The sequence below is a fragment of the Pteronotus mesoamericanus genome, unplaced genomic scaffold, assembly GCF_021234165.1.
Source record: "Pteronotus mesoamericanus isolate MK-2021 breed Mesoamerican mustached bat unplaced genomic scaffold, CSHL_Meso_final contig_317, whole genome shotgun sequence".
NCBI classification, from domain to species: domain Eukaryota; kingdom Metazoa; phylum Chordata; class Mammalia; order Chiroptera; family Mormoopidae; genus Pteronotus; species Pteronotus mesoamericanus.
Window position 1 is genome coordinate 3,114,825 of NW_026555133.1, and position 23,105 is coordinate 3,137,929.

Sequence of the window (23,105 nt, forward strand, 5' to 3'; positions counted from 1 at the left end):
AGAGGGTGTGGGACCGGTGGGGGAACCACAGTTTAAAATAGGCTGAGAAGTAACATTTGAGCAGAGATCCAAAGGAGGGAGGGGGCAGGCGCATCCTTTGCATGCTCCAGGACAGTGACTCCGAACCGTTTTCATCTCGTGGCGCGCATAAACTAATTACGAAAATTCTGCACCATGCTCAAAAGTATATTTTTTGCCAATCTGATGAAAAATTAGGTACCATTTTGTGTTGGCTCTTGTCACTTTTTTATTTGACAATCTAAGGGAAAAGAGGTCCGTGCGCCTGACTACATAGTCAGAGATTGCGTGTTTCAAAAATTCGAGCGGCGCACCTGGGTGCCGTGGCACACCAATTGAAAACCGCCGCCCCAGGAACATGAAGGAGGGCAGCGTGGCTAGATCAGAGTGAGTCGGTCTCAAACACTTGGCAGGGCCTGCCGACATTTTTCATTGTCACAGCTAGGCTGGGAGGGTGCACGGTTGCTATTGGCATCTGGTGAACAGAAGCCAAGATGCTGCTGAATATCCCACAGTGCACAGAACTGCTCCCTACACAAAAGAATTATTTGGTCCAAATGCCAGTAGAGATGAGGTCAAGGAACCCTGGAGAGGGAAAGAAACAGTAGTAGGAGAGAGAGCCAGAGGGGTAAATGCCAAGCAGGTTTTCTTTGGAACTAGAGAGGCTGATTCAGAAATACTTATGGAAAAATATGTGAGAATAGCTAGGGGGAATAAATTAAAAAGAATAAAGAGTAATGAGCTTCACCAGCTCTTAATATGCATGGTAGAGTCCTAATTAGATAAATGACTAATTCCTCAATATATAAAGAGTTCTTACAAATGAATAAGAAGAGACTTTTTAAAAACTCAAAAAATGAGAAGACAAACAGGGAGTTTACAAAAAAGATACACAAATGGTTTATAAACATGTGAAAAATGTTCAATGTTACTTGCAATTTAAAGAAAATGAAAATCATGAGATGGCATTTTTCAATGAGCAGATTAGCAAAAATTGAGAAGTTCTTGCAGAGTTGCTAAGGGTGTGTGATAGTCAGGTCTCATGAACAGTTCTCGAGACTATATTGGCACTACCTCTTTGGGAAGCAATTTGGCAACATGTATCCCATACTTAAATACACATACTCCTTGATCCAGCCTTGGTTCTAGGACAGTATTCTCCTCACATAGGTACACAAAGATGCAAGCACAGATATGTTTATTACAGTCTTTGCAAAAGACTGTAAATGGCCCAAATGCCCATTAGTAGGGAACTTGTTTATTATATAGAATATACTTTTTGTACGAGGGAATTCTATGCAACTATTAAAAAGACTGAGGTTTACTCATAGGCATAAATCCAAGAGCAGTGAAAACATATGACCACAAAGAGACTTGTTCAGAGAATTTAATAATAGCTTTATTGATAATAGCCCCAAACTGGAACCATCCAAACATCCATTAAAGCAGAATAAACAAATTGCGGCATAGTCATACAATGGGACACTCCTTAGCAACAATAACAAAAGGAATGACTGGGTACACAAAACAACAGGAATGAATTTCAAAAACATTTTGCTCAACAAAATAAATCAGACACAAAAGAGTATGTGCTGTAGGATTCCCTTTATATGAAGTTTAATGGGGGAAGCAGACCCATGGTAACAAATAAGAACAGCGCCTGCCCAGGGAAGCCCCAGATTACGGGAGGGGGCAGGAGCACTTTCAGAGGGAAGGAGATGGAAACGGAGTGTAACTGACATGGCGTGTCTGCATCACGGAATTGAACGCTTAAGATTTGTGCGATCCACTGAATTTCATTTTGCCCCAATTTAAAAACAAAACTTATTGAATTAAAAAGAAAACACCCTAGTCGAACTTAATGTGCCCCGAAATGGAATGATCTCCAAATAAATTTATCAGCATTGAGGAGTGGGGAGTGGCAACAAAGACAGAAGACGCGCTCATACGCTCCCATATGTAACACGGAGGCCCTGTACCCATCACATAAGTTCACACGTATGTTACATTTCCAGGAGAACGTGTGAGGGATGGATGATGGTGCCTGTCTTTCTGGAAGGGGTGGAGGCCTCTGAAGTGGGCAGACATGTCTCAACCGTTTTTATACATTGAAATTTCTTCCACTGTGTTCATAGGTTTTTAAATATAAAAATTAGTTTAAATTTCTTGACTGAGATTGAATTTTAGTATTTCTTTATCCTTGGTGTCTGGAAGCAAGGACATCAGCATTGCCCTAGAACTGCTGGCCACAGGCGGCTGCGTCTCTGAGGCAGCTGCCGTCTCTCAGGCGGGGGTGGGCGTGTGGACAAGCAGATCCAGGAAGCACCTGGAAGACATTCCCTGGGGCAGGGAAGTGGGAATGCAGAACGTGAGCCCTGGCTTAGGACACGGAGGGAAATAAACTGAATGTCTGATGGCAAGGATTTCAGCCTGAAGTGGTAAGCTTTATTTAAGGAATACAAAAACTCACCCCATGAAAGATCCATCTTGACGCAATTTTTTTTTTAATGTGAAAAAGAGCTTCTGTGGTGGGGTGGGACACAAAGCCTGCCAGAGGCTGTGGGACCAGGGGGAGAGAGTCCTGGAGGAAAGAGCTCTGAGCTGAGAACAGGACCGCATGGTATAGTTTTTAATCAAGCAGCTGCAGCTGGTGCTTTTTCCACAAACAGGAATATGCCATCAAGGGCCTGACACAAGAATGTCCGTGTTGACTTTGAGAACTGCGCTCTGTGCTACTGACGCGATTCCCTGCTCGGGGTCCAGAGCCAGAGCCTCGCTGTCCACTCTTTCTGTGAGTGTTCGAGAAGTCACATGGAGGAGCAAGAACTCCACGCGTCCCAGGGGAGGCCCTGCTCACTGGTCCTGCCGGGGGAGGTGGCCCGGGTCTTTTCCAAAGGAAGTTCTCAGCTCAGAGGGACAAGAGAGGATTCCAACTGTGGTATCAGGGTGAGGAACCCAGGGTCCTGACCTTTCAAATACATAGGATCCTCATAGATTCCTGGCAAAACTGCTGCGAGCAGTCCAAATGTCTGATCCAGATGCCTTACACCCAAGACCCAGAACTAAAGGGTCTTGGGTTAGAACCCCTTTACGAGATGTAAGCAAAATATGGATGGGGAAAAGGTCTGAAAGGGCTTTCAGCAACGTCCCTTTCTTCTGCAAAAAGATCCAGAGGGGGACAGGGAGTAGGCGTGTAACAGACCCCAAGCTGAGACAGCATGGGGACCAGGGACAGGACTGCACTTGGCCCAAGCGGATAAAGGATCAGATGGGGTAGGGGAGACAGGCCCTTCCAGGTCCTCTAGTCCAGCCCCTCCCTGAGAGAAGCTGAGGCCCAGAGAGGACTGACTTGTGTCAGGTGTCGGGACCAATCTCAACCATGACTCTCACTCTAGCCTCCCCATCCAGGGGGCCTCCTGGAATCCTCTCCTTTGGGAACTGGAAGCAGAGCTGAAGCCCTTGACCACACAACCATGTACTCTCTTCCTCCCTGGGAATATGTTTCTACCAAATTCCATGGAAAGGTAGTCACTCAAGCAGGCTGGAGTGAGGGCAGCCCTCTGAAAGGGTCCCAACGCCAGATCCTACTCATCACCTCTCCAATAGCTCCCCCTTTTTTTCCTGCCAGGACCCAGATTTTGAAGTGGGTGGAAATCTTGTCATTTCGGGACACATAGGCCAGTTCCCCAAGCCCAAGTGATGGGTTCTAATTGGTCTCAGGGTATTCCAAGTACCAGCTGTCAATGACTGACTGAAGGATGGGCACGTGACCTTGTTCTGGCCAATAAGACATAAAGGGAAGTCGGTGGGGGCTTCTGAGAAAGTTTTTGCTTTCCTAAGAAAATGGAAAGATGAAGCAGGCACGGTCAGGCCCCCACCCCATACCTCTTTCTTTCTGCCTTCAATACAGATGTGTATGTAGCATGAGGGTCAAGCATGAGAGTAAAGAAAGGCAAGGTACCCTTAGGATGGCAGAGTGGATGCTGGAGCCCAAGTCCTTGGTGGCCCAAGTGAGATGCTGGGCCAGTATCAGCAGCTCTCTACCTCCAGACTCCTTGTTAAGCAGACATTAAGTGCCCTTAGGGTATAAGCCACCGTTGGCTGAGTTTTTCTCATACTTGTAGCCAAAAGCAATCCTGTTTGGCACTGGCCATAACTCTTACTGTAACTCGAGCCAACTTCAAGCAGCGTTGAATAGAAACAGCCTTCGATCAGCCTCCTCAGCCGTGGGATCCGCCCTCCTCAAGCCCCCATCCAGCTCTCTTGTCAACCCTCAAGCAGGGGGAGTCTGGTAGAGGCCTCCACCCACCTCACCACATCCCCCCTCATCGGCCTGGCCAGTCCTACTCATCTTCCAGTGCCCGCCTCGGATGGCCTTCACTGATGTTGCCCACTACCGCAAGGCGTGCATCTCATTGACCACATTGATCACTTGTTTATTTACTGATCACACTTAGGGTGGCATGCTCTGGGTCAGTCACAGTGCTGGCACTGGACCCAGCGGGCAGGGCAGGTCCTCAGGGAGCCCGCAGACTGGCTGCCAGACAAGTCCTCAGGGGTGTAGAGAGCAGTAACAGGGGGTGGATCAGTTTCACCTCAGTGGGAGAGCAGGTAGGCACTTTCATGCGGTTCTGTCCAAACAAATACTTTGCTTCTTCAGGCAAAGATGAGCCCTGTCTGTTCCAGCACTGTCCTGAGCCCGTCTTGGAGGAAGCGGCAGAAAGGGGCTCTGGTTTGATGATCTTCCCTGAGCAGGCAGGGCCTTGGGGCGGACTTGTTCTTGGCTGCCCACTTTCCCCCACAGGCCTTGTAAGGCCAAGGCCCTTAATGACTAGAGGAAGGAGCAATGGACATGGAAGCTGAAGATCTCAGCGCCAACTTCTTGTGTGATGGGACGCATGGCTTGCTTGGTTTCTCTGAGCCTCGTTATTCTTGAACGACAAACAAGGATAACACCTGGCTGTGTCACAGGGCTGCTGCGAATGTCAAACGAGCCTAAGCAGTGGATGCCCCAGCTGCAGGGGTCCTGGCCCACGGGAAGGGGGACAGTGAGTGTTGGTTCATCCGCCTGCCCCCCGACCCCACCCACACAGCAGAGGGCCAGAGACAGTCAGCTCAGCGCACCTTCCCATGGGAGGCGGATGGCGGGGTGGGGGGGATCAAGAATCTTCCTACCCAAGGAACCAGGTACATGCTCAGTCCTTGAGGGGGTTTCCTTGGGTTCCCCTAATTTCTCCGGCCCTGAAAAATGCCATCCCTGGACCTCGTATATCTGATACTGCCTCCCTTCCAGAGCAGCAGCAGGAGGGAAGAAAATGGGGTTGCTGGGAAAGAGGGTGAGTGTCTCTCATGTCTCCCTCACAGGAGTTCTGAGGGTCCCCATGGCCATTCAGGGTCTTTGCTCCAGCAACTGCAGGTAGATTCACTTATGGGCAGGGTCTGTCTGCTCAGGGACCACCAAGCACTGCTCATTCTCTGTGACACTCTGTCACCAGCCCCCGTGGATGCTGAGGGACTGTACAGGGCACGGCTGCGAAGGCCAGTCAGCAAAGGGGAGGCTTTCCCCAGGGTCACGCGAACCCTGGCCGGGCAGAAACGCTGCAGGGACCCTGCTCTTGGAAGTTAACAGCTGCATCCACTCTGGCCTGCGGGTGAGGGAGGGCCTAGATACCCAACTGTGACCCAAAGGGGCCATCGCTGCCCGTACTTGGAGTGTGATCTCAGCTGTGTGGGGTGACAGGAAGGGCATCTCCCAGAAGAGCCAAGGCGACCTGCCTGTAAGAAAAGGGGGTGCAGGAGGGCCCCAGCCAGGGGACCCCAGTGAATATTGGCCCAGAAAACAAAGGGACCCAGGAGGTGAAGGAGATGTGATGGAAAGCTGGCGAAGGGGTCTAAATGCTCAGTTCGAATGGAGTGAGGCACGGAGGGGAGCTGGTTCGTCAATGGCGTAGCGCGGGTGATATTGTCCAGAAGCGTCCGCTCAAATTCCTCCTCCTTTGGCGGTGGCACTATCCTCCTGGTGGTTCCAGGAAGCTCTGACTCCCACTCTCACTCCAGCAGTGGGAAGCTTCCCAGGACCAGACATTCTGTCCCTGGGCTGGGTTGCCCCTTCCAAGTGACAGGAGTGATCTGAGGCGGCCCACAGCCGGCAGCAAGAGGCGTGGGCTCTGGAAGGTAGTGTTTTCACCTCCTAAGCTGGGATCTGATTCCCATTTAGAGGACCCTGGGACCAAGCAAGTGGACATCAGAGCCCAGCGTGAGGCCAGCACAAGGCCGAGTTGGGGCAGGAGCCAGAGCCCTGGTCCCTGTGCAGCCTGCCTGTCCCAGAGATGATGGCAGGCCCCCGGGAAAGAAGGGTGCCAGCTGCCTCTTGAGAGGCTCCCTTCACGTCCGAACCTGCCCTCCAGCCTACCTAGCCTTCACCCGGCGGGGTGTGGGCATCACTGGGTCCCTTCCGGGTGTGAACCCCAAAGCTCAGCTGTAAGGTGTGCTGGGCGTTTCAGGAGTCCTCAGGTGGGCGGGGCCTGCGTCGTGGTCTCGTGGTTCTTCCTAAGTCTCAATAAGTGTCACATTAGCCCAGTCAGGGAAATGATCCAGGGCAAATATGACCCGTCCCCAGGTGTTGACTGCCAGAAATACACAGAAGATTCCAATTACATTCACCATTAGTCCTGTTTTCACCTGGAAAAAACAGGGCCAGAGTCAGCATCCTGGGGTCAGCCGAGGTGTCAGAACAGAGGCAAATGGGACACTGGGAGCTAGTGCTCTTAGAGAAGGGGACACGGACTGGTTTGCTGGGCCTCCCGTCCCTGGGCCTTGCTCTGTGCTCACCCCACCCTCAGACTAAGCAATTTCACGCCCAGCAAGTAACATCGGTGCTCAAAGAATCCCCCGGAAACAGACATGGTGGCGGGTTCTCTGCCTACTTGAATATTTGGAAAACTGGGCCTCAGGGAGGTGACAGGAGGCAACACCCCAGGCCACTCAGGCAATTACCAGGGGAGCCCAGGTCTGACTCTAGGTCCCGTGCTCCCCCCAGCACCTTCGCCGTCACACCAGCACCTGCTGGCTTCCCGAGAGCCTCCTGTGGCTCTTTCTGATGCCAGTTCTTTCTTCAAGCTCACTAACCACTGCTTTCAAGCCCAGTTGTAGGCTTTTTACTGGGGACTGGAGTTGAGTTTGTGGTCCACGGTTTCCGGACTAGCCCCTCTTTTCAAGAATGCCCCATGGGATCCCTGAAGATACCCAGCGGAGGCTCTGTGACAACTCCCACCTGGCTGCGCTGAGATAGGGACCTTCATTCCTGGCCTGTCCCCTCTCAGAACCGCCCTCCTCCTCCTGTCAGTGTCAATAAAGCCAAAGCAGCACTGAAGAGAGTCTCTTCTCCGCTGCATCTGTCCCCAAGGTATCCTCTGCTCCCAGGCAGCGGTGTCTCGTCCCCTGTCCCTGCTTCATGTCTGCAGACACCTCTGTGAATCTCTTTGGCTGTCTGAGTACCCACCCGCCCCCGCCCCCCACCTCAGTCTTGTCCCTCTTGACTGTCCTCACAGCTTCTAGCTAGTTTGCGAAGTGCATCTCAGCCACGTGGGACCCCATCCTCTGCCGCTCCCAGGGTTCGGCGGCGGGGGCTCCCCTGGTGGCTGCTTGGGCACCTCCAAGTGGGAGACTCTATAACCCGCCTCTCCGCTTTGGGAGACAGAACAGTATGAAATGTGAGGTCATTTCAAAAAAGAAGAAAAGCTGCATAGGAATGCAAATAACGAGGATCGATCGAGACTTTGGGTGCTATTCTGAAATCACAGGACGTCACACATCATTAGTAAAGAGGGCATCCCTGGTGACAAAAGCATCAGGGCCAATAGGAGTAAATAAAAGCAGCTGCGTTACCATGTCAGAAACCTTGAGGTGTCCGTAGGCAAACACGATGGCGTTAGGCGGGGTGGCCACGGGCAACATGAAGGCAAAGGACGCACTCAGGGTACAGGGCAGCATGACGTACAGCGGGTTGAGGCCAATGGAACGTGACTGGGGGGAAACACAGCACTGCAGTGTCACAGACACAGAAAACGAGAGCTCCTGGGGACCACCAATCTGAAAGCATCCCCCTGCTGGCGTGCGCATTCCCACCTCTGTGCCTTTGTCCTTCTGGGTCCTTCCCCCTTTGCCAGGTCTCTGGGCAATAACTCTGCCGGATCCCAAAGGCTGAGCTCAGAGCCATCTCCCTGGGGGGCCCTTTCTGAACCCCCTCAATTCATTCAGCATATATTCCTGGGCACCTACCATGTGCCAAAGGCCATCCTGGCCACTTAGACTGCACGGAACCTTGAAGGGCTCCTGCAGCCCATGTGTGCACGCACCTGCCTGTCCTGCCGCGCACCGAGGCGGCCCAGCGGGCAGGGACCACATCTTCTCACCTATAGGCACATCTATATACACATGCGTTTGGCACACATTTTGGATCAGTTTGAATATGGAATTTGATATCCATCTTTTTTACTCTACAGCTTAAAATTCAGCCACATATAACAGTACCTCGCACAGAGTAGACACCCATTAAATATTTGTTGAATGAATGAATGACACCGTAATATAATTCATAATATCTGTCAGTGTCTATCAAAATTAACGATCTAAAAAAATTAATAATCCAGCATGCTGATTTACATGCACATTAGAGCAGACACATATGCAAAGATGTTCATGGCAACATTATTACAGCAAAACATACAGGAAAGGGACTCAATGACCATCAATAGTAGGATGGGTAAATAAAAGATGCATATACAGACAATGACTAGTTTGCAGCTGTAAAGAAGAACTGAGTAGGTTTTAAGTGCTAACATGGAAAGATCTCCAAGATCTATAGTTAAATTTTTAAAAATCTGAAGTGCAGAACAAGAGCACAGAATGATACCATTTGTTTAAAAAGTGTGTGTGTGTGTGTGTGTAATACATCCAGAAAGATACCTAAGAAATTAATAACAGAAGTTACCTCTAGGAGGAAGCTAGAGGGTTAGGGTCTATACTCCATGGTATTATTTGACATTTGTAAACCAGGTATATGTGTTACATTTTCAACTTAAAAAAATTATGCATGCTCCCATTTTATTAAATGTCCTTCAAGACTCTTGATTTTTAAAAATTGACCTGATGATATTACATTGCATGAATATATCTTATTTCATCAATCCCCTACTATTATGGAAATATTTTGTAATTAATAATTCTGTGAAGTGCATCTTTATAATAGGTAACCTTTGAACATGGGTTTGAACTATGCAGGTCTGCTTACACGTGGATTTTTTAAAATAAATGTATAGTCAGCCCTCCATATCCCCAGGTTTCCCTTCTGCAGAGTCAACCAATTACAGATCAGACAGGAACCCACGATGTGGAGTGTCAGCTGTATACACGGCTCTACACCATTCTATATAAGGGACTTGAGCAACCGCCAACTTTGGTACCTGAGGGCGGTCCTGGAACCAGCCCCCGTGGCTGCTGAGGGACTGCACTTAAGGTCTGCGGGAGCCACACGTTACATGTGGATTTTCAACTGTGCAGGGAGTCTGTGCCCCGGACCCCCGCAGTGTTCAAGGCAACTGTATATGCTTGTCAGCACCTCTGAGGACTCCCTAAGTCCCATTCCCAGCCACAAACAGCTGAGTCAGAGCATATGAGCGGGTTTCAGGTTAGGGTTCCTGTGAGTGAGCGGGTCTCTGAAAAGGCTGCTCCAAGTCACACTGCCCCTGGGAGGACCAGAGGGGACCCAATCAGGGACCCATCTACTGCCTGATTTCTCCGTTTGTCCCGGCCTTGACTACACATGGTGGATGTGGCTCTGTGGCACAGCTGGGGTCCTGGGGCAGGAGTGTGAGTGGGCTTGGAGGTCACTGAGAGGAATATTACTGGGGCTTCTGGTTCTAGAAAAGCTGGCTTGGAAAGGCATGGCCACCCCCTCGGGTTAGGGCCTTGGTTTTTCTGGCTTGGGGCCTTCGGGGCTGGCTCCCTGCTGGGGCTGGAGGTGACAAAGCCAAACCTCTGCAGGAGGAGGGAAGGCCTTACCACCCCATGCCCAGCATGAAAAGACGCTCCTTGGCTTATGTCCGGGCAGCCTGCTTAGGGGAAGGAGAGCTGGGGAGGGGGAGCTGGGGCGGGCCACCCTGCTATTCCTAACACTGTCATCTTCACTAGGATTGAAAGGAGAAAACCACTTGGGTTTGCTTTTTATACACATGGACACCTTGGCAGCCAAATGGAAATTTACCAACTGCAATCCTGTATTTGGGTTTTTGTAAATCTGTCTTCTGATTCCAGAATGGCCACCACAGCCTCTCCCAGGCTCGCTTGGCGGTCTACAGAGGGTTTCATAGCCCTCGTCCTACTTGACCCTGGGCACAAGTGTAAGAGGGAAGAACTCAAGTGACATGTTCAAGGATCCCATGACTTGAACTCAGGTCTTCTGACTCCAAGCCCCAGGCTCTTCCTGTACCACTTGGAGATCAGCGCTGCCATGTGTTGATTGACAGGAGAAAATGCACAACAAGATCATAGCCGATTTTCCTGTAAGCTCTACTTTAAGTCCCAGCTCAACAACATGCTCCCTCACAGCACACTGATCCCTGGCCCCTGGGCACACCGCACAAGGCTTCTGGGAGTCTTCAGCCATGTTCCCCCTTTCCTTTACCTGGGCTCTCCATCCTGCAAGGACGTCCTCTCCCCCCAGCCATTCCCAAGCCCCACCTTCCCCAAGACCTCTTCCTGGTGGGTCCCAGCCAGCGGAGTCCCCCTGCTTCACATCCTCACACCTGTGCTACCTTCTCAGAGACCCTCTGTCATTCCCTCCCAGCACTGGTCCCCTCCTCCTTGGCACTGGTCCCCTCCTCCTTGGCGCAGGTCCTGTGTCCCCATCTTGAGAAACAGTCAGTTACATTTACAAATAAATTTTGAGCACCTGGTTTATGCTTAGCACTTCGACCAGCCAGGGGGGATGCAAAAAAAGAACCAGCACAGCATCAAGGGCAGGCCCAGGCTCATCCAAGGTGCCCGAGTCCTGTCAGAGCCAGCGCCAGATCCAGGTCTCCAAAGCCTGGGCAGGCTCTGGGCCCTGATTTCACTGCCTCTCTAGGGACTTCGGACACAGTCCTGGGTTGAGCGCTTCTTATGAAATAATGGTTAAGCGTCCCCCCCTCCCCAAAACCCAGAGAGTTACTCACCATGGAGGCAAGGATGGGCAGGAAGAGGGTGGTGGTGGCCACGTTGCTTGTGCACTCAGTGAATGTGGCAACGATCGAGGACAAGATCAGGCTGATGGCTGCCGGGGGCACGGCATTTAAGGGCTCCATCTGCTTCCCCATCCAGCTGGACAGCCCCGAGGCCTGGAAAGTACCAGGAGGGCAGTCACCGAAGGGCTCCAGGCTTACAGCCCCTCTGGGGCCAGGAGGGACCCTCATCTTTCTCCAGGGAGTTCAGCCCATCCCCTACTTCTTACTCTCTCTGCTTATATGTCATGGGTGATCTCATCCATGCCCATAATTCCAACCTCCATCCTCATCCTGCTGTCTCCAAAATCTGGGCTTCTAGCCCAGCTGGTCTACTATCCACATTTAAACATCTATACTCCTAGAAACTTCCACCCGGATGTCCCATGAGCATGTCAGACTCAACATGTCCCAACTGGCATTCGTCCTCTCCAGCCCAGAGCCTACGGCTCCCCCTGGGCTCCCCAGCTCGGGGAACGGATTCACCGTCTACCAGCTGGCCAACCTAGATGACCGAAGTCATCCTGGGGAACCTCTGTCCCCCTCACTCCTCCCACCCAATCAGTCACCAAGTCACCCGAAATATCTCATGTCCATTGTCTCCTCTCAGTCTCCCGCAGTTCTTGAAACTGAGGAGAGAAGTTTGAGCCAGAAACGGGGGATCTGGATTTGGTGCTTTGGGCTGAGAAGAGATCGTTCCGGGGAGAAAAGGAAAGTGAACAGAGAAGAGGCCAAGAACAGAGCCTGGAGGAACACTCATATCTGAGGGAGAATAGAAGAAAAGTCAGCAGAGAGGCTGAGCAAGAATAGTCAGAGTTAGAAGGGAACCAGGAGAGAACGGCTCCTTGGGGGCCAGAGGAGGGGGGAGTCTCAAGGAGGAGACAACGGTCGTTGGGGGCCCAGCGCTCTGAGGCTGAGGTCGATGAAAGCTACAGAGCGTCTACCGGGTCCCCCTCACCCCCAGCGCTGCCCAGGCTTCCACCGAGACACCAGAGTCATTTTCTCCAAGTGCACGTCTGACCGAGTCACTCTCTGGCCTCAACCGTTCAATGGCTGTCCACTGCCTGCAGAATAAAGTCCACACTCCCTGTCTTGAATTCAAGACCGTCGTGGAGTGGCCCCTGCTAGGCTCGCCAGCCTCACCTCCTGTTCCTCAGCTCGGTACCACACACTTATTCCTTTACCGACGTGCCACTTCTTCCCACAATGCTCTTCCAGATATGTCCCGCTCTCTAGTCTGTGAAGTCCTCAAGAATAAGGACCATATTTCAGTCTCCTCTGTAGTTCCCATGTCTGGGCTAACAAGGATATAAGAGATGTCTGGTGAATGAATGAACCATAGGGGGGTGGATGACTGGATAGAGAAGTGACAAGGTGGATGGATTTGTTCATCTGAAAACTATTTGTGCACCCGCCATGCAACAGGCTCTGTTCTAGATGCTGCACAAACAGGAAAAGAAAATCACAAAACAGACCCAGTCTACCTATTACATTCTCTTCCTGGATGGACGGACAGATGGATGGATGCACGGAGGAGAGCAGCCCCAAGCTGGCTCACCCCTCCCTCTGGCTCATTTCTTCCCTATCAGGGAAGGGGGAGAAGTAAGAAAGTTACTCTTTAGGGGTATTTTTTTTCTCCCAAAAGCTGTTCCTCTCCTTTTATACTGCTACATACTCAGCTAGAGAAAAATTTTTAAATAGTAACCACATCAACAAGGAGAAGAACCCAAGGTCATGGGGGAAATCTCCATGAGGACTTGCAGATTTCCCTAGAATGAATCAGGGTACAGATCCTTATTACCAAATCCCAGAGGAGACCTCACAGCATCCTCCGCCTCTCCTGAGGTCAGTCATATTCACTCATTTCTGCAGTCACTCAAAGAGCACTTGCTCTATTCCAGCACCGTTCACGGTGCAGGCTTCCTGCAATGTACAGGGACAGACCCTGTCCTCAAGAAGTGCGCAGTTAGTGGGGGGCACCGACACAGAAACAGCCTGGGGGTGCAGGGGGGAGGGGCGGGGGGCACCCTGGGCAGCCGCCCACAGCGGGACAAGTTACCTCGCATCCTTTCGCCAGAGCAAATCCGCCCCCCAGAAGCAGCACGATGCCCCAGGGCACTTTCTCCTGGGTCACCTTCCAGTCCAGCAGCGCAGGGGGACAGAATGGAGTTTTCCTTTCTGAGAAGAAACAATAAAACACACCCATAAAGAACCCAGAGCAGCCTTATGAAGCAAAAAAAATATCTAATCAAGGGGAATAAACGCCTGTAAGGACAATGACTACCGTCTCATATTTATATATTAGCTAAAATTTACAATAATTACTACACCCATTGCTGGTGAGAATATGGCAAAACTATTTTGCACTCCTGGTAGCATTATAAATTGGTATCGTCTTTTTGAAAAGTAATGTGGCAACACATTTAAGAGCCATTAAGATATATATACCCCAGCAACGATGGTTCCTAGAAATTACTCCTGAAGAAGAAATGCTGTTGGAGAAAAAGCGATATACATGAACACATTAATTTATAATAATGAAAAATCAAAACAGCCAGAACGTTCCATAACAAGAGGATGGTTACAGCCTCTTGATGCAATACAATGCTATTATTAGAGAAGATAAATTTGAAGACTGTAGCAATAGCAGGAAATGTTAATAGAGTAATCCCAAGCAAAAACATGAAAACAGAAATAAAACAACAGGACTCAAATTGTATGTTTTGATTATAGTCATATCATCTATGTGCTTATTAGTAAAGACTGGGAGGAAGAGAGAAACCCAAAAATACTGATGGCATGATGAGAAATTTGAAACATTTTTCTGTTCCTGTTGAAATACAGAGACTGGCGCAAGTAACGCCCCTTTTTTATTACACACTCTTTTATAACAAAATCACCCTCAAGCACACCATATGACATTTTAGGTGAAATGTTCAAATTAAAACTATAAATTATTACACCTGTATTATCACCCTACCAACTACACTCAAGCAGGCCTGCCTTTTGCCAGACCCAGTAGTAATAAGATTTCAAATGTTTAAAAAGCAAAAGAGAAGTTGCACTAAAGAATACCCAGGGAAGGCTCGAAAAGTGCCCTCTGTCCAGATTTTATAATCTCGCCTGTCCCCTTCGATAGAGTAGGCTTTTCTCCCTCCTAAGCCCAGGGCCCCAACCCTGATGAATGGGAGGCCAGGACAGGAGCCTTACCTTCCTCAGTCTGGCTGCAGAAGTTGAACTTGGGCTTCTGTGAAGGCAGAATGAAGAGCAACACGGCCACCAAGATGGCCACGGTGGCGTCGGAGACATACCTAGGGGGGCGAGAGTGCACAGGATGAGCCAATTCAGCCGCAACGGAAGTCACAAGAAACCTGGACCGCCCCTACACGTCCCTGCAGGAAGAAACAGGCCCCGCCGGGTGTGGAAACTAGAACCCCGAAGGCCAAGGTCAGCAGAAGTGAATCCTGGCTGGAAACCAAGACTCCCTCACCCCTGGCCTGGCTCTGCCACCAGCACTGGGCAACCCTCAGGCAGCTCTCTGCCCTCTCATCCTGTGTTGCTCCCCGGGGCGGGGGGGACCTCGTGACCCCTTCTCGGTCAGAATCCCTAGAATTGCGGGTTCACCAGGGGACCACAAACAGAGGTCCTCAGTGGAGTAAGCAGTAATAGGAGGCCAGCTCCCTACCCACACCTCCTGCCTTTTCTCGGATATGCATGTTTCTCAGCCTTTCTCCCAGCCGACACCATATCATCTTATGCAGGAAAGTACATACACCCCCTTCTGCCAAGTCTGTGCCTAAAGAAGATTCTGGGTCTGTGTCTCCAAAGGGACTTGCCTGGATCTGAAGAAAGATGAGGGAAAAAAAGATGACAGACAGAGATTGGAAACCAGAGCTCCAGAGCCCCCACTGTAGCCCAACAAATCTCTCTCAGTCACAGCCTGGGCCTGGCCAAGGACTTTCTGCTCAGCCTGTTGGGGAAGTAGGGGCCACAGGAATGTATCTGTGGGCTTGTCCTGAAGATTGGTGAGGAAAACAATGAGTCCGGAAACCAACAGAGAATTCCAGAACTCACCTACAGAAAGAAGGAGTGCCCAAGAGGGTACCGCAGAGCAAACGACTTACTTTGTCTTTTCCTCCACCCAGGCGATTGACGACCAGCCAGGCATGAAGCCAGGTTCCCGGAAGAACCACAGGCTGACCAGCAGGATGAAGCAGAGCAGAACGCTGACCTCAGCGAAGGAGAAGGGCCCCAGCTTCCTGTACTCCTCACGCAGGGTCTTGTAGGCAGCCTTGTCGCTTTTACTTCTCTCCAGCCCGCAGCCCCAGGCCTTTTTTAAACTAGAGGATGCAAAGACAAGAGGGCGCAGGGCAGGTTGGTTGGCTCTGGGTCTGGTCAGAAGGAAGCTGAGTGTCGGGCAGCAAACCCTGGCAGGAAGGCCTATGGTGCTGCCCATCGCCCGGGGCAGGGGCCGTGCTTGAACAAGCCCCTTCCCCGCTGCGTCACTGTCATCTGCCTACCGCACCTCAAGGCCCTGGTGGGGGAAGTCTGTTATGGGCGCTGAGCACATGCCCCAGAGCAGCCCGGAGCTGAAGGATGCTCCCAGAGGAGGCCTGAGGTGGCCCAGGTGGGCGGCCCATCTGGACCAGGTCTTGGGGCAACAGAGGCAACAACAGAGGGGATGGTCAAGAGGGTCGGAGGCAGAGCAGGATAGGGGGTACGGGTGGGCAGGAGCACGGGAGGCGGAAATAAGCAGAACTGAGGCTGCCACTGGCTGGGGGACCTGGCAAGTGCCCAGCCGCCTGGAGGCCAGCTGCTCCTGTCATCTGCCATCTGGGGAAGGGCCATGAGAGGTTCTGGGGCCGGCTTGAGGTGGATCCAGGACTCCCTCACGTGCTCCCCCAGTCTTTCTCCTCCCACGGTGGCCTGGTGCCACCTTCAGTGGTTCCAGGACGTCAGCCCCCATCGTCGTCAGGGTGGCTCAAGAGACACAAAGAACAAGCAGACTGGGTCAGGCAGGAGGAGGGTGGGTGCTTGTCTTCCAAGGAGCTGGACGTGTAGGATGCAGGATCCAGGAGCCTGGGGCCAGCAGCAGACATGACTATGGCAGGAAAGAAGCCAGCCCAGGCCCTGGTCTTGGGGGGGTTCCTTAGGGACCAGTGCCCACTGGCCAACATGGCCTGCCCAGGGTGCCCTGCAGGACCTCCACTAGCAGGGTGCTGGCATAAGGAGGCAGGAAGGAGGAGGAATTCTTAGAAGAGGCGTGGAGGGTGCCTCAGCCATGGGGTGGGGTTAACGGGGCCCCTGGGGCCCAGGATCCAGGCCTTGAGGAATCCTCTGAGGGGTCCATGCACATGTTCCGGCCTGTCAGCCTGAAGGAGGCAGGCTCGGCCAAGAGGAATGTCCCTGGAGAGTCTTCCCCGTGGCCCTAAGACAGGCTTCGGAGGAGGGCAGAAGGTGATGGGACCAGGGTCGAGACACCAATTTCTGCAGCCAAGGCCGGATGTGAACCGCCTGCAAGGGCCATGCTGGTGAGGGGCCACAGCCTGGAGCACGGAACGCAGGGCGGTCAGGAGCTCAGGGGCTGGGAAAGCCAGAGGCAGTGATGGGGTCTCCTATCTGCACAGCCTGCCGCGATCTCTGCACTGGACAAGGGGGCAAGGCTGGGTGTCCCAAGCGTCACCTGCCAGGGGCGCCCTTTAGGCCATCCAGCACGGCGATGACTCTTCTGGTGTGGGAGGTAGCCTCTCGGCCCTCTGGTGTGGGAGTCTGTTTTGACCAAGAACTGTCATTCTCGAGACTCAAGGGCTAGGCCAGAGGCTTCAGGTTTCCAGGAGAAAGGGCAACTCGGGTACTCCCAGCCGCTGGTGACTTGCCCCGACATCACGTGACTGTAGCCTCTGGGGGCTGCAGGTGTCCAATGCTGGTCCCCCACCTTTGTGCTGCCAACTCTTCAGGAGCCTCTTAGGCTAAGCAGTTTCACCCTCATCTCTGGTTAATCGTGTCCTGTCCGGTGACCGCTGGACTGGCATGAGGCACAGGCAAGTGGGTCTGGTCTGCCTGTGGAGCCCGGGGCTGGGTGGGTACATGGTGTCCTTCTACAGTAGAATGGCCTTCGGAACAATGAGGAGGAGCTGGCATGGAGCCAAGGGGAGAGGCGGAGGGACACCTGAGTCCCTGAGTGCCTCTGCACGGCAGGGGTCCGGACAAGCCCTCACTCCTCGTCCAGGGGTCAGCCTGGATAGGAAAGCGGGGCGCAGGCCAGCAGTGGAACCACAGTAGTCCTGGGTTGCCCTGGGCGGGGGGGCGGGATCTGTGGTCCACTTGGCTGTCGGTGGCCAAGGAGGTCACCCATAAATCCAAAAACATAGTTCTTCTGGATTAGGCCAAAGGCAGTGGCCCTGACCTTGCTCTCCATGACCATCCAGATGGGAGATTCACAGGAAGGCGCTATAGAGATGCTTCCCGCAGCTGAGACAGGTGCTGCTCTGCCTCTGGCGAGGTGGTCCCAGAGGCATGGAGACAGGCCCTGGTGCACGGCAGGACATGGCCTGGCCTGGAAGATGTGTCCCGCTGTCCTGTCGCTCAAGCTGAGTATTAAAAGCTGTCCAAACAGGGTTTCCTGTGAGCGGCCCCCCCTCCCTGACCCACCACACTCCAAGCCTGGGAGCTGAGGCCTCTGGGCTGGAGCCGCACGCTGGGGCGAGTGGATGCGGGCAGCCCCGCGCTCGGCCGCAGGCAGACTGCAGGCGTCTCCAGGCTCCCTGCCGGTCCAGAAGCGCTGACGGAGGCCACGCCAGGCTGTGAGCTCCCAGGAGCCTGGTGTCCACCTCTAGAGGCTGGCAGTGGCCTTGTGGTCATGGGGCCAGGCCAGCTCCCTCTGTTTGCTCTGCTGGGGGAACTTGGTAGGCCTCAGGGCTCCGGGCCCCGCCCCCACCGCAGGCTGAGGGGAGGCCGAAACTGGTACCCCCGACACCTGGCTGTACCTAGGCAGCAACCCTCCGCCTCCCCAAGAGGGGATTCTTAGGGTCTGAATTGTGTTCCCCTCAATTCATATGTCGAAACCCTGCCCCGCAATGTGACGGTATTAGGTTTAGATGAGGTCATGCAGTGCCTTTATCAGAAGAGGAAAGAACCAGCGCTTGCTCTCTCTCTCCATGTGAGGACACCCCCAGTGAGGACACACTGAGGTGGTGGCCTTCTGCAAGCCAGGATGAGGGTTCTCACCAGGAACCAAGTGGCTGGCACCTTAACCTTAAACTTGCAGCCTCCAGAACTGGGAGAAATGAACATCGGTTGTTGGAGCCGCCCAGCCTGTGGCATTTGGTGATGGCAGCTGAGCTGACTGAGACACGGATGTAGGGCAGTGGGCACAGGCTCCAGAGCCAAAGCCCCTGGGTTCAAATCTCAGTCCCACAATTTCCCGGTTATGCAGCCCTGCATAGGCCATTTGTCCTCTCCGTGCCTCGGTTGCCTTATCTGTAAATTGAGAATAATAAGAGGACGTACCTCCCAGGTTGTCAGGTGAAGACCAGTTAATCCATGCAGAGTGATCAAAACTGTGTCTGGCACATAAAAAGCTCTTGACAGGTGTCGGTCGTTATTACTATTGCCACCTGCAGCCTGCAACAGTTTTGGGGTAGGTCCCTGGAGGCCCGCTGGATGGGCATGAGGACTTTGGTCCTGAAGCAGGTGTGAAAAGCAGGGCAAAGGGTTTCACTCAAAACCAGGCTGTGCCTCAAGCGCCCGTGGGAGCAGCTTCCTCCTCACGCGAGACCTGCACGTGGGGTGGCGGAGGAGGGGCGCCTGCCATACTATTATGCTGTTGCTGTGACTTCGTGTAGTTATTTTTTTAATAGCAAGTTTCAAAACAGTGCCTCCTTTAGGAGAAAACTTACAAAACTGCCTCCTTTCCCTGGATAACTCACAGGTCTTTGTGGGCACTTTTGCCTCTTGGTTCTGAGAGCTCCTCCCTCAGACTACACAGGCCCCCGTTTCTGCCTCTAGCTGCCTGTGCTTTAAAGGCACAGAGCACCTGGCTCACAGCTAAGTACCTTCCATACCAGTGTGAGAGGGTCACCTTCGCTCCACAGATAAATTTGTGTCTGGTTAAAATCACAACAGCTTTTTCAAAGTATTTGTCAGCCACACACATGGTTTGTGTCCAAAGTCCGACTGCTCTCAAGGCTGGCTCTTGGTGAACTTGCCGTGTACTGGGAAGAGGAGGGTAAACTTGGCAGAACTCTCTGCACGCCGCTGGGACCGTGGCAGGCATTCAGTAGTCACTTGGACATTGTCAGGTGGTGCGCTGTGACCTCACCTAATGGAGACACGCAGCCAAGTGGGAGTCCGCCAGCAGTATCGATTTGCTCACAGGGACAAGATACCCTTCTCTTGCTTTGACTCATGTTGACGGCCCGCTGGTCTTTCTCCCTGGGCCGGGAGCCGGAATGGGTGCCAGGGACAGAGAGCACTTACCGCGGGCCTCAGAGGAGCTCAGGTCAGGGGTCAAGGGCAGCGCTGGAACACGACTACAGGTACTGAGAGACAGGGCTACGCAGCGCCCAGGGAAGCCCAGAGGAGGAAGCAAGGGGTTCTTCTCTGATGGAGTGGGGATGGGGGGATTTAGAAAAGGTGTCCCTAAGGAGGAAGCATTTTAACTGGCCTAGAAGGCTGAGGAGGTTGAAAGGTAGGGAGACAGGGAGTGGCATTCCAGGAAGAGGGAACAGCATGTGCAAAGGCACGGTGAGCGGCCTGGAGTGGCCAAAATGGGAGGGCAGACTAGCAGGCGAGGGGCCAGAGAAAAGGGCCAGACGGGAAGAACGCTGCGGACTCGCCCACCGGCGCCTCTGCAGGGGCATGGCGGACTAGACTCTATTCCAGAAGCAGCTCACACTTACTTGAATCCCACATAAACATAATGAAGCCACAACCAGGTGAACATCAGCATTATCAGCATGTTGGGGAAGGCAAATCCAAACCAAGAGGCGAAGTTCACGGTGTCTTTGCTGCCAGGAAACAATCTGAAGGGAGAAACACCACATCTCTACCAGATGCTGAGCCGCAGAGAGCAAGCAGGTCAGGCCCTGTGGGTGCAGAGCGGGCAGCAGCTGGACGCTGAGAGGTGGCCTGGAGCGGAGGCCTCATCCTACTGAGGCCCAGCCATCCAAGCCCGCCGCCCGGCGTTACCCCAGTCAGGTGGGGGCCTCAGAACACAGCCTGGCACAGTACGAGCCTGAAGAGTAACCAGCTGACCCTCCTGGGAGTCCCCACGCTGCTGAGAATCTCATGATAGATAGGTCTCTTCCCTCTAGAAAAATACACCTTTGTACACACACAACTTGGCCAACAGCATTAGGCCTCCCACAAACGCCTCCGAACCCTCACCCTGAGGGCTTCTGCAAGGTGAGCCCCCGCCCCCCTTAGGAAAACAGGTCTCAAACGCTTCCCAGGGTAGGACCAGATGACAGGTCCGGGGGCTGGAGAAGGGTCACTTTTACTCCAGGCTCCGCCTCCCACCCCCAGGCATGGCTCGCTTTAGCCCAAGGGTGTGAAAGTAGACAGAGCTTTCTGTACTCAGCCAGGATCTCCAAGGAGACCTGAAAGCTATCATTACAGAAAACACTCATAGGACCAGAATAGTCTGCTTGTTGGCTCTCAAGCATCTGCTCGGCCAGGCTCCAGGCCCGTCCTTCCCACCTCCTAGCTCCCATCTAGGGCTCTTGTCTGCAGAGGACGGCGCCATTGCTCCTTCCCCCTGTGCTCAGTGCAGTTGGTACTTTGCTTCTTGAGTGCATTTACACGACCCACCTAGAACTCTCCTGGCATCCGCTACCCTCCGCAGGCCATGAGCATCCCACAGACAGGGCCCAGGTTTCTCATTTCTGTGAGTCCAGCCCCACCCCTTGCACAGAACTGGGGCCTCAAGGCCCACATCCATCTGTGGCAAAGGAAAGTTCCAGGCCACCATGGCAGTCCACCTGGGGCCTCACAGGGACACCGGCTGCCTCAAGAGCAATTAGAGGAACTATAGTGAATGAGCTGGTGGGGCGGGGAGTGACCTAACCTCTGACCCTTTATGCCATCACCAGATCTCCAGTATCATAGGACCATCACCATTCGCAACCCAGGTCGGCGGGCCAGTTTCAAGGACAGCATCGATGGGGGTGTCTATGTTCTGCAAGTTTTAAACCAGGACCCAGCATCTAGGACTATGCTGTCACTCCCCATGACTTTAGTTCAGAGTTCAATCACATGACCTGGGTGAGTGGAAATACTGAGCCCCAGAAAGAAAAGCAGGACTCACCCCAGGACAGAAGGCAACCAGGCCTGGGGACTGGCATCAGCTCCTACCCCGAGGGGTCCCGAGCAGGTGCAGCAGATGGCGGGGGGCACATCCTCCCACCCCTGCCAGGGCCCCGCTCCAGGGCCCCGCTGGGGAGGAGCGAGGGGAGTCGCCCCAACCCTGTTATTGTCCCCCGAAGGCATGGCCAGGGACTCACTCGTGCATCTGGCCCAGGAGCACCACGTTGGGTCCGGTCCCGGTCAGGGTGGCAGTGCCTCCGATGCTGGCCGCGTAGCACACGCACAGGTTCATGGCCTTGCACACGTTCTTCCTGCTACACTTCTCTGGCTGCCCCAGACTGGAGCCTTCAGACAGCACTTGTCTCCCTGCAGCAACACGTTTCCATAAGCAGGGCCGGGCCCGGGGGCCGCCTGCTCAGGCCCTGCTCCTGACTCAGCCGCTGACCTGAGGGTGGGGACAGGCTGGCCCTGCTGGCTCCCTCCTCAGGTTTTCCTCAGCCTCCGGCCCAGCGTGGAGTCCGGCCCTCTCTGCCTCCCGCAGTCACTGCCCACTGCTTCCCTCAGGCTCCTCGACTCCCAGTGCACATTCAGCAACTTCAGATACAAGCCCCTCTTTCCTGCCTCCTTGCTGTTGCTCCAGCTGGTCCCTCCATCTAGGGGGTGTCCAAATCCATCGTAGCTGTCCTTTCCTCCTAGTAACGCCTCTTCCTTGTCTGGGCTCCTTTGGGGTCTGGCTTATGGCACCCAGTGGCTTCCCCCAGGTCTAAGGAACTGGGCAAGTGGCCTCATTACCCCACCCCACTGGGCTCCTTCAGTCTGCAGTATGGGCGTGTCTGCTTCTCAGCAGCTCCAGGACCTGGCAATGGGGCCATGAGAATGGGCCCCGAGTTCCCCTGAGCTGAGCCCTGGGGACGGGGGACGGACAAGGTGGAGGATGAAACAGGCACCATCGGACTCCCCTGAGCTCAGTGTGCCGCAGGGCAGCAACATGGGACAACCTCCCCGATACCTGTGGGAGCGGAGAGCGGATGGGAGGTCTGACCGGCTTAGGGGAAGCCTCCCGGAGGATACGTGAGAAGAGCAGAGGGTAAGGAGTAACCCGTAGGTGCTCAAAAGATGCCCAAATGAGGAATCACATGAACACCTACTGATTTCCGTGATTGGCGGGAACTGGGGGTCGGAACTTCCTATGAGCAACACTAAAGGACTTAACTTTCATGCGCTAATTACATCCCTAAAACAGGAAAACAGCGTTTTCTGAGCATTTCCCCGGAGGCCTGTTTAAAAGGGCCCCCGGCCAGGGACTCACCTGGGAGCTTGCCGGTCTTGCCCTTGTCCACCAGCTCCAGGGCGCCCAGGCTGGTCTCGGTGGAGCTGCTTGTGGCTTCCATCTGCTGCAGCACGGCCTCCACGATGGGCACCATCATGGCTGTGGTGGCCGTGTTGCTGATCCACATGGAGAGAAAGGCCGTGATGCCCATGAAGCCCAGCATCAGCCTGCAAAGGAACGGCAGGGAGGGAAGA

The 23,105-nt window shown here is 53.4% G+C and overlaps 1 protein-coding gene across 1 annotated transcript in view; it reads right to left on the reverse strand.

Moving 5' to 3' along the window:
- Positions 1-1,463: 1,463 nt before the first annotated feature.
- SLC13A5 (solute carrier family 13 member 5) overlaps positions 1,464-23,105 on the reverse strand; it is a 29,368-nt gene continuing 7,726 nt past the window's right edge. Inside the window, exons 4-12 of the mRNA XM_054575857.1 lie at positions 22,891-23,078; positions 21,779-21,947; positions 20,177-20,299; positions 15,401-15,616; positions 14,487-14,587; positions 13,336-13,454; positions 11,232-11,393; positions 7,906-8,043; positions 1,464-6,699 (exon numbers count right to left, since the gene is read on the reverse strand). Coding sequence (XP_054431832.1) covers positions 6,568-6,699; positions 7,906-8,043; positions 11,232-11,393; positions 13,336-13,454; positions 14,487-14,587; positions 15,401-15,616; positions 20,177-20,299; positions 21,779-21,947; positions 22,891-23,078 — 1,348 coding nt within the window. The 3' untranslated portion in view covers positions 1,464-6,567. The remainder of the gene's footprint in view (positions 6,700-7,905; positions 8,044-11,231; positions 11,394-13,335; positions 13,455-14,486; positions 14,588-15,400; positions 15,617-20,176; positions 20,300-21,778; positions 21,948-22,890; positions 23,079-23,105) is intronic.